The sequence below is a fragment of the Galeopterus variegatus genome, unplaced genomic scaffold (genome assembly GCF_000696425.1).
Source record: "Galeopterus variegatus unplaced genomic scaffold, G_variegatus-3.0.2 Scaffold658, whole genome shotgun sequence".
In the NCBI taxonomy this organism is placed as follows: Eukaryota; Metazoa; Chordata; class Mammalia; order Dermoptera; family Cynocephalidae; genus Galeopterus; species Galeopterus variegatus.
In genome coordinates this window covers 8,270-18,825 of record NW_007726769.1, presented here as the reverse complement: position 1 = coordinate 18,825, position 10,556 = coordinate 8,270, and the positions used below count along the sequence as shown (strand labels likewise).

At 56.7% G+C, this 10,556-nt stretch overlaps 2 protein-coding genes across 2 annotated transcripts in view; both read left to right on the top strand.

Moving 5' to 3' along the window:
* LOC103589163 (keratin, type I cytoskeletal 19-like) overlaps window positions 1-2,847 on the top strand; it is a 41,957-nt gene extending 39,110 nt beyond the window's left edge. The window contains exons 2-6 of the mRNA XM_008571057.1: window positions 1,161-1,243; window positions 1,472-1,628; window positions 1,933-2,094; window positions 2,210-2,335; window positions 2,467-2,847. Coding sequence (XP_008569279.1) covers window positions 1,161-1,243; window positions 1,472-1,628; window positions 1,933-2,094; window positions 2,210-2,335; window positions 2,467-2,721 — 783 coding nt within the window. The 3' untranslated portion in view covers window positions 2,722-2,847. The remainder of the gene's footprint in view (window positions 1-1,160; window positions 1,244-1,471; window positions 1,629-1,932; window positions 2,095-2,209; window positions 2,336-2,466) is intronic.
* Window positions 2,848-7,663: 4,816 nt separating this feature from the next.
* The window catches only part of KRT15 (keratin 15), a 5,753-nt gene continuing 2,860 nt past the window's right edge, over window positions 7,664-10,556 (top strand). Inside the window, exons 1-5 of the mRNA XM_008571056.1 lie at window positions 7,664-8,215; window positions 9,160-9,242; window positions 9,362-9,518; window positions 9,937-10,098; window positions 10,184-10,309. Coding sequence (XP_008569278.1) covers window positions 7,664-8,215; window positions 9,160-9,242; window positions 9,362-9,518; window positions 9,937-10,098; window positions 10,184-10,309 — 1,080 coding nt within the window. The remainder of the gene's footprint in view (window positions 8,216-9,159; window positions 9,243-9,361; window positions 9,519-9,936; window positions 10,099-10,183; window positions 10,310-10,556) is intronic.

The following is a 10,556-nucleotide window of genomic DNA, read 5'->3' as shown; positions in this document are numbered from 1 at the left end:
ACCCCCAGGAACTACAGCAGCCCCCCACCCGGAGAGACGCGGGCAGGAGACACGGGGGGCGGGAAGCGGGAGGGCCGCTGGGCGGGGCAGGCCAGTGGGCGGGGCTGGGGGACGGGGAGGGAAAAGGGGTCCCAAGAATGGGAGGCAGGAGCCGCGGCCGCTGCAGGGAGATGCAAGAGTTTGGCCTGGGAGGACACGGTGCATCGCGGGCCAGACCTGCCCCTTACGGCCCGCCCCCTACGATCCCAGTGTGGGGCCTGGTTTCCATCACGCTCAGGCTTTGGCCTCCCCTCCCTCCTCTCCCGCCCGGGGGGCTACCCAGGGCCACCCAGGACTTAGGAGGAGCTCTAGGAAGAGTGGGAGAGGCCAGCCGTGGGCCCTAGGCCGGTAAAGGAGGCCCTGGATTTTGCTTGCGTAGACTTATGCAGGGAGGACCAGGTACAGGGGCAGCTCCCTGTGGGCCGAGAGTCCTGGGCTGGAGACCCCAGGGACTGAGCCACAAGCTCTAACAGTGGGTCCTGCAGGGTGAGACTTGGTTTCCACTCACCGGGAAAAGCTCAGTTCTGAAGAAATGTATCAGAAACCAGTGGGACATTTAACGGGTTGTTGGGTCTCTCAACACACGGCTCCCCAGAACATTTCCCAATGCCCACCATATACCTGGCATGGTGCTGGGGGCATAGACTTTGACCCACAGACAAAGAGGGAGAGCTAGAGTTAGAACCACCTAGAATAGTGTTTTCACACTTAAATTGTGACTTACAGTAAGAAATACGTGTTACTATGCACACATTCCCCCCACCTTTCTCCACGCCTTCCTGCATCTGGTTTATAGACCCCCTTCAGGCCATTTAGATTTCACTGGACACAGGCCTCAGAGACTTCCTACTCCCTCCCCAGGCTTGCCTTCCTGTCTTCCTCCACCCACATCCACCCCCATCCCAGCCTCCCCCACTGTGTTTCCTCCTGCTCCAGCTTGTGGGCATGGACTGCTTCCAAGGCCTCCCAGAGAGCAGGCCAGTGGGCAGCAGATGGGTGGCTGGGGCTTTACTCTAGGGAGCAGGGGCATACTCATTTGTCCCCCTCTCCTCTGGGAAGAAAGTGGGTGGGCAATGCCGGTTCGCTGAACCTGTGCCAACCTCCTGCCTTCTACCTTCCAGATTCTTGCTGCCACCATCGAGAAGTCCAAGGTTGTCCTGCAGATTGACAACGCCCGTCTGGCTGCAGATGACTTCCGAACCAAGTGAGTGTCTTTGCCCTGGAGCTGTAGAAGCCAGGGTGGGTGGGTGGCTGGGGGGGATATCCCAGGCCTTTGTGGGGCTCAATGCAGTGGGAGGACCAGACTCTGCCTTCGCCTACCCCAGCTGGCTTGAAGCAATCCATCCATGGACTTCTGAACTCTGGGTAGATGGGGAAGTCTTCAGAGGTGCAGAGGAAACTCTGGCCTGACTGCCACTATTTCCTCTAAAAGGTTTGAGACGGAGCAGGCCCTGCGTCTGAGTGTGGAGGCTGACATCAACGGGCTGCGCAGGGTGCTGGACGAGCTGACCCTGGCCAGGACTGACCTGGAGATGCAGATTGAAGGCCTGAAGGAGGAGCTGGCCTACCTGAAGAAGAACCATGAGGAGGTGGGTTTCAAGCTGGGCCTTCCGTCCATCACACTCCGGCTTCCCAGGCCTGAGGACACTCTTTTGTCCTGTAACTTCTGACCCTGGCCATGTTTGTTGCACCCTCAGCATGGCCCTGGGCGTGGATCATGATTCCTAGTGTTCCAGTAGGGGACAGTGGCAACCCAGTCTACTCTCCAATGCTGGCTCCTAGGTCTACACCTGAAAACCAACCCCCTTTGGCCTGGGGGGTGGGACAAGGAACTTGGCCCAGGCCCACCAGGCTCTGGGCTTTGACATGTCCATCTCTTCTATGTCTTTTTAGGAAGTCGGTGCCCTGAGGGGCCAGGTAGGTGGCCAGGTCAATGTGCAGGTGGATTCTACTCCAGGCATCGACTTAGCCAAGATCCTGAATGACATGAGAAGCCAATATGAAGCCATGGCTGAGCAAAACAGGAAGGATGCCGAAAACTGGTTCATCAGCCAGGTAAGAAGGGGGAAGCAGGCACCCTTTGGGGAGGTGGCAAGGAGAGAGGGCTTGCTGCTCCCTATCCAAAGGTCTGCCTCGGTGCTTATTCCCTCCTCTTCTTCTCTTGTTGCAGACTGATGTCCTGAAAAAGGAGGTCGACAGCAACGAGGAGCAGCTCCGTGTAAGCCATTCTGAGGTCACTGATCTGCGACATACCCTCCAGAGTCTTGAGATTGAGCTGCAGTCGCAGCTCAGCATGGTATGTGTCCCCCACCCTGTGAGATGCACATTTGTGCCCTGGCAACCTTGGGCAGCCTGGCCGGTGGCTGTGCCCATGCCCTCTATGGGAACCAGGCTCTCTAGAGTCACCTCCTCTCTCCCTATCATCAGAAAGCCGTCCTGGAAGGCACGCTGGCAGACACGGAGGCCCGCTATAGAGCCAAGCTGGCAGAGATCCAGGCACTGATCACTGGTATTGAAGCTCAGCTGAGTGATGTGCGTGCTGACAGCGAGCGCCAGAACCAGGAGTACCAGCTGCTCATGGACGTCAAGTCGCGGCTGGAGCAGGAGATCGCCACCTACCGCAGCCTGCTTGAGGGCCAGGATGCCCACTACAACACCCTGCCCACCTCCAAGGTCCTTTGAGTTGGCAGGCTCCTGGGCTCCTGCTCTCTGCAGAGGAATTCCCTTGGGTAGGGGAATAGGAGAGGAGGGACCCTTACTCCTGGCTCTTTCCCTGACCTGCCAATAAAACTTAATGGCCCAGGGGAAGAAGGATGTTTGGTTTGTTAATTCATCGCATGGAGAGATGGGTCAGGCCTTGGCCCTGTTGAGGTTTTATTTTAACCCAAGTCCACCCTGTTCCAGGAAAGGGAAGGGAGTGCACTCACATACTTCAACTGTAATGGTAATTCCCCTTTGCAGTAGTCTTCATTTATCTAACCTGTTTCTTACAACAACCTGGTGACATAATCCTTGCTTCTATTTTATAGAGAGGTAAACTAAGGCTGGGAGAGGTGAAATGGTTTATTGTACATGTAACTGCTCTAACACATGGTAAGGGCGGGATTTGAAATTGGTTTTTGCTTCCAGATTTAGCTTTCTTTCCACTGTAGTGCCCTGGATGTGTGTGTGTGTGAAATGTTTCTTGAACACCTACTATGTGCCATTGAATCAAAACAACCCTAAAAGGTAGTTTGGACGAGCTGTGTCTTATAGATCAGGAAACAGGCTCAGAGAGGCTGAGTAACTTGCCCAAGGCCACACAGCAACTACCGGCAGAGCCAGGATTAGAATCTGAGTTTCCTGATTCTTAGCCTACGGTGCCACTCCTGTCCAGGTGGTCTTGAGTGGGCACTGCTTGTGCCAGTCTTGCTCCATATGAAGGCTCCGAACTGGAGTCCCCTGAGGAGGTTCCTCCTGATGCACTTCTCCACCTAATCGAAACCAGGGCTCTGGGGCTTTGAGGTTTGGAGCAAGGCTGGAGAAGAGTGTACATGTCCCTCTGTGTGTCTGTGTGAGTGTGTGCATGCACTAACACATTCGTTCCGGGGCAGCCCTGCGTAAGCCCCTTACGCCCACCAGCCCATACCTGGGCCGAGAGCCTGGAATGGGACCCAGCTGTGACCCAGACCTCCCACACACCCCCAAACTGGCTTGCCTGGGGCCTACTCTGGGCCGGCAGAGGAACAAAGCCCCAGCTTCCTGGTACAACTCTGCCCTTGGGGGCATATGGTCCTGCCCCAGTGGCTTACAGCTCAGCTGCCAAGAACTGAGGCCAATTCAAGGTAAACAAGAGGCCCACAAAGAAGTTAGACTCACAAAGGAGTAGGACTCATTTACCTTGACATTATTCCCTCCTCTGAGGGGGCCCATGGCTTTGTCTCTGAGAGCAGGCAGACCCTGTGTGTATGGGGGGCAAGCGAGGAACGCTGGTTAGTCCCATTCCTCACCCTGACAATGTCTTCTAAAGGGAAGCAGATTTGGGGCCGGCCCGTGGCTCACTCGGGAGAGTGCGGTACTGATAAAGGGAAGCAGATTGAACCCTCTGTCATGCCCCATGCTAATCCTGAGGGAGGCGCTGTTTCCTCCATCTTCCTGTGGGTCTCGGAGGTTAGCTTGCTGGCTGGTCATGGACATGTGACCGCAGAGCCCAGCCCTTACCTTTTCCTGCTGTAGCTCTGGGCCGGGAGCCCCTTCTGCCACCTCCGCAGCTGTTCTGCTCTGGCCTCCAGCACCCACAAGCCCCCTTCCCCCACTTCACTTTTCAGGAAGCCTTGGAGCTTGAGGAAGAGGCCTGGCTGCACCTGTAGGCTGGGACTACCCAGAGATCCTTGTTCCTTCCCGTGAAAGCCTTCCTTGTTGTCACAACTGAAACCCTCCCTCTGCCCCAGGGTCCCCTGGAATGTGGCAGTAGGGCAGACCTGGGTCTACATGGGTGGGGCAGGTGACTGGGTCTCAGGCCTGGGTGTCAGGAATGAGGCTTCCTTTGTGCGCGTGGGGTGGGGTTGGGGGTGAGCTGTGGTGGAGACACTCTTCTGAGAAGACCTGGCGTAGGACAGGGAGGGGGCTGGGGGCTGGGGCGGGACTTCCCATCACTGCTGGTCACCCTGGTCACTTCAGTTTGTGAAGCATTTCCTACCAACCACCTTGCTCTGTCTCTGTGAGGCAGGCTTGGCTGCAGTTATATCATCTTCTGGATTGATAGACTGAGGCTCAGAGAGAGGAGATACCGTGACCAAAAGCCGCACACCTAGTAAATGGGAAAGGAGGTCTCAGGTCGTGCACTCTGTCCCGGGCAACTTGCCGGGGAAGGGCCCATGTGCCATCAAACACTCACTATGGCTCTGTGGCTGGGGTGGGCATGAATGACCCAATTTAAAACCAGGAACCAGGCTTAGAGAGGTTGAGTCACCCAGAGGTGGAATCCAGCCCAGGCTCTTTCTAGTAGGCTGCATCCCGCCATCCCAAGGAGGGAAGACCTGGCTCCAGGGACGGCCTGTCTGGCCACAGTGGGAAAAGACCAGAAACTGGTGCAGCATCCTGGGAGGGCTGTCTGGGGCAGGGCCCAGGGCTGCAGCCTGGGCTGGGGCAGCAGACCTCGGTCCTCGGAAGCCATCCCTCCTGGCGCTAATGAGGAGGTCCCAGGACCCCGCCCAGACCTTGAGCTCACAGTAGCTATTTGGTCTGAAACCAGGGATTTGCCACTGGGGTAGTGAGGGGCAGCTTCCACCCCTGGCCTGGGCTTGAGAGCATGGGGAAGGCCCGCTTGAGGGGCTGCTGGAGGAGAGCCAAGGTGCAGAAGGGGAGCTGGCAGAGGTCCAGCCCTCCCTCACCCCAGGGATGCCGATGAATAATTGTTCCTGTGTTAGTTGCTGGGGCCGCAATGTCTGTAGAGGCTTTAATGAGCTCTGGCTGATCTGAGTTTGATTATTTTTCTTTCGGAGGAAAAGACAATATCTTCCCACCCATGAGACAATACTACACTGTCTGGGTCTAGCACTTGGAGGCCTGGCTCACTGCAAAGCTGGGTTAGGAGGAGCCTACCCACACCCCCTCAGGCACACATTCCCTTCCTCTCATCCCAGCGCAGATTGCAGGCATTTGGGATGTGTGGTAGGACCCTCTTTTCCTGTCCCCTGAGTCCTGGCAATGTGCCTTACCAGCTGTGCCACCTGGAACATGTTGCTTTACCTCTCGGAGTCCCAATTTCATTCCTTCTGAAACTTGGGTGGGATTCATCCTCTTGTGTCGTGAGGATTAGAGGAGGTGATGGATGCAAAAGTGCTTTGTAAATCATGAAGTGTGCGGAGGAAGTAAAGGATTATGCTAGTCCAGTAAAAGTAAGAACAGCCTGCGTTGCCCAGTAGGAGCTGGCTGCAGAAGAGTGATGCAGTGGAAGAGTGATGCTGCTAAGCGCAAGAACATGCTAAGGCTCACAGGGCATATTCTGATGCCCAAGGACAAAGTCTTCCCGCTGAAGGTACCCAGGAGTCCCAGGTGCTGGACATGCAGCTCACCAGCTGATCCTTCCGAAGGTGGGGAGCCAGGGGAGGCAGACTGGGGGTTTTGGGCCTCAAGGCTTCCCTGGAAGCGAGAACTGAGAGTGTCCCTTGCCACAAGGAAGTTGAGACTTAACAAGTAACGTGTCCAAGGTTTCACAAGTGTAATTGATAGGGCCAAGATTTGAACCTGGGCCCGAGGAATTCCAGAGCCCTGTCTACTTTCCCATGCTGCAGCTCTGAGCTGGGAATCCTCCTCCTGATTCCCCCGCTCAGTCTTGCTCACCTCTCCACCCCTGGGCTCTCTGCAAGCACCTGAGGCAGGTCCAGAGGTGTCAGATATCCCTGGAGCATGGGCCCATGAGCTGGTTGGCAGAGGAAAGTGCCCTCTTGAGTGTCCGACTCCCCTTCCTGGCCTCAGACCCTTCTGTGTGAAGTGATATCTTGGTATCCAAGATCTCTGGTGTTTTCCTGCCCGCTGGCCAGGCCTGCCTGCCTCCTCCCTCCCCACATGTAGCACATTTTCTGGGCCGGCCCCTCCCCAGCCCCACAGTACTTGACAGGACAAACCAAACGGGGTTAATCCCCTGCTCAGCAGCGACGTGCCTCTCCCTGGAGAAGGCAGGGGCTTCCTGGAACTTGCCCCTGCCTTATCTGCAGAGGTTTGCCCCAACGCGTCCCAGGAGCAAGCGAAGGTTCAGTGACATGCAGTTGGCAGGTGGCGGTACTATCAATCAGCCCCTTGTCAGCCCCGAGCCTGCTGGGCTTTTTTTGTGAAAGTGCCAGGGCCATGGGGCTGGGGGTTGGGGACAGCAGGAGAAGAAGGAGGGAGGCTCTAAGTGGGGAAGGGAGTCCATTTATAGCACCAGGGAAGGGACAGACGCGGACCTCTCTGGTCACTTCAGCTGGAACTTGACTCAAGACCCCCTTTCCTGTCCTCAGCCTGCCCCCATGAGCCCTGCATTCGATCCCCAGAAGTCTCTACTCTCCCCCAGCCCCGCAGGCTCATGCACAGGCTCTTTGAGAGGGAGAACACAGAGCAGTAGTGGGAAGTGGACTCCCAGACAGAGCAGAGAGCTGTCAGCCTCGGAGCAGCGAGGCTCCCGGGCCGGGGGCAGCGGAAAAGTCCAGCCGAGGGCACAGTTGGCCTGAGCTGCTCTAACAGTCCAGGCAGGGGCCTTGGTAACTGTGCTGTGATGTGGCTTTGCTCCCTACTGCTCTCTCTTTTCTCTTGGAGTGGAGAGATGAACCTGTAATCCAAGTGTTAAAACCATGGCCCGGGGCAAATCGCCATTAATTCTGAATCATCTCTTTTGTTGCATCAAAAAAAAAAAAAAAAAAAGAAAGAAAGAAAAACTCCACATGAACCACCCTGAGGTGTGCAGGCAGCTGTGTTTGTCAGGAAGGCAGAAGGAGTTGGCTTCACTTTGGGGGAGGAGACAGGTCCCACAACACCCTCGGAGGGGTATATAAGGAGCTCCAGGCTGGGGGGTGACAGGCACTGCACTCTGGTTTCAGCCCCGATTGGCACCTCCTGCCAGCATCTTTCTGCTCACTGAGAACTCACTGGCACCAGCTGCCTGGCCATGACCACCACATTTCTGCAAACTTCTTCCTCCACCTTTGGGGGTGGCTCTACCCGAGGGAGCTCCCTCCGGGCTGGGGGAGGCGGCTTGGGTGGGGGGAGTCTCTACGGGGGAGGTGGGAGCCGCAGTATCTTGGCTTCTTCTGCTAGGTTTGTCTCTTCAGGGTCAGGAGGGGGCTATGGAGGTGGCATGAGCTGCGGCTTTGGTGGAGGGGCTGGTAGTGGTTTTGGTGGAGGCTTTGGAAGTGGCATTGGTAGGGGTTTTGGTGGTAGCTTTGGTGGGGGTATTGGTGGTAGCTTTGGTGGGGGTTTGGGTTGTGGTTTTGGTGACTTTGGTGGTGGCGATGGCGGTCTCCTAACTGGCAATGAGAAGATCACCATGCAGAACCTCAATGACCGCCTGGCCTCCTACCTGGACAAGGTGCGTGCCCTGGAGGAGGCCAACACTGACCTGGAGGTGAAGATCCGAGACTGGTACCAGAAGCAGAGCCCAGCCAGCCCAGAACGTGACTACAGCCACTACTTCAAGACCATGGAAGAGATCCAGGATAAGGTGAGCCCTTGGATGTCAAAAGAAGAACAGCAGGTGGCTGGTGCCTTGCATGTGCCTCTAACATCGGTGTTAGCACTGAGGAAATCCTTTCCTGTCCAGGCAGTGACTATCTGGTGTGTAACCTTGGCAAACTTAGAATGCATCTGCTTTTGAGGTGCAGATGGCACGCATCGGCTCAACTTGGCAGTGTCGGAGGAGGGAGGAGTCTTAGGAATCTGGTTAGGACCAATGGGGGCACAGGTAGGGGCAATTATAGACAGCAACCCACGCTCCCCACCCTACGCACCCTGAAGGATTCTGCATGAAACGTTCCTTTGGCAAGAACGAGACCTAAATGCCTGGACCTTGTGTCTTATGTTTAAGGATGCCTTTAGTGCCGAAAGCACTGTCGGGACTTAGGAGACCTGGGAACTCATTACAGGCTCTGTGACCTACTCACTCACGCTTTCACTCCTGGGGACTGGGTTCCTCATCTATAAAATGCTTTCTTTAGCTGCCCTGCAAGTTCCCAGTGGCTGGAATGTTCTGTAGGTTCACAGCTGTGTCCAAGGTGTGCAGGAGGCAGTGACCATGAGCTGTCCACAGGGAAGGGGTTGGTGGAGCATCCTTGAGAGGACTATTGTCAGAGCTGACCCAGCCCACTCCACTCCACTCCTGGCCAGCCAATTCCCACAGGGGATTTCAGGCAATATTGCCTCCTTGGTCTTTCATGCCCTGGAAACAGGGAGGGCAACCCCTCAGATGTCCCAGGGAGGCTGGCACAGGAGCAGACCAAGTAATGGGCATGCTAGGTGAGGCTGGATTCTGACTACCCAGGGGACACGCAGGCTTCTGTTGGTGGTGTCAGAGGGGAGATTGTCTGTGAGGGTCCGACTGTGGTGCAGGTGGGAGAGCGGCAGGGGAGAAGAGGAGTCCTCTAGGCGCCAACTCCCTGTCTTCTGCAGATCCTAGCTGCTGCCATCGACAACTCCCGGGTCGTCCTGGAGATCGACAATGCCAGGCTGGCCGCGGATGACTTCAGGCTCAAGTGCGCTCCCATCTCCCTCTCCCTGCTTCGTTGCCCCCTTTACTCGGCCTTCCTCTCCCTCTGACTCAGGCAGCCCAGACCCCTTAGCCTTCCTTACTGTGGCTCCCTTTGTCTTCCAGGTATGAGAATGAACTGACCCTGCGCCAGAGTGTGGAGGCCGACATCAACGGGCTGCGCAGGGTGCTGGACGAGCTGACCCTGGCCCGGACAGACCTGGAGATGCAGATCGAGAGCCTGAAGGAGGAGCTGGCCTACATGAGGAAGAACCACGAGGAGGTGAGAGCTGGGCAGGGGCTGGGGTAGTGGGAGGCAGAGTGGGGCTGCGGGTGCTTCCTCATAGTCGGCCGAGGGTTCAGTGGTTCAGAAATGCACCCCCTCCCCCAAACAGGGTGCTCATAAAGAGGAAAGGGCACGGTCCTCTGGCAACCCAGACTCACAGCCAGGCCAGGTCGCCGGTGTGACCTGCTGTCTTCCTGATGTGCTTTGTGAACTCTCACAAGGGCTCTACTGTCTTGGTGTCCTCCCTTAGTCCATGGATCAAACCTCTTCATGTGCAATGGGGAGCAGAGGTCGGATGGTGGTGTGCAAAGGTCACATCGTGAGTTAGGGACTAAGCCAGGATTAGCACGCGGGACCCCAGGTCCTCAGTTCTCTCTTCTGTTCTGTCTCTGAATGGGGTCCCCACACTCCGCAGGAGATGAAGGAGTTTGGCAGCCAGCTGGCTGGCCAGGTCAACGTGGAGATGGACGCAGCACCGGGTGTGGACCTGACCCGTGTGCTGGCAGAGATGAGGGACCAGTACGAGGCCATGGCAGAGAAGAACCGCCGGGATGCAGAGGAATGGTTCTTCAGCAAGGTGGGCCTGACCTCCCTGCCTCGCCCCAGCTCCCGGCATCTCTGAGGAGCCCATGGGGCTCACTTCTCTTCTCTGCCACTTACAGACTGAGGAGCTAAACAAGGAGGTGGCATCCAACACAGAAATGATCCAGACCAGCAAGACAGAGATCACAGAGCTGAGACGCACGCTGCAGGGGCTGGAGATCGAGCTGCAGTCCCAGCTCAGCATGGTATGGCCCCCGCATCCCACCCCAGCCTCTGGATGACACAGGCTCCCACCCTGCAGGGCTAGTTAAGCCTTGGAGTTCTCAAGCCCCTGGACGTAGTTCCCTGCTCTAGTCTCTCAATCCCCTACTCCCATGCCCTCGGTGGCTTCCTTGCCAACCTGATGTGTTTATGGATCCGTTGCCTACCAGAAAGCTGGGCTGGAGAACTCACTGGCAGAGACAGAGTGCCGCTACGCCACACAGCTGCAGC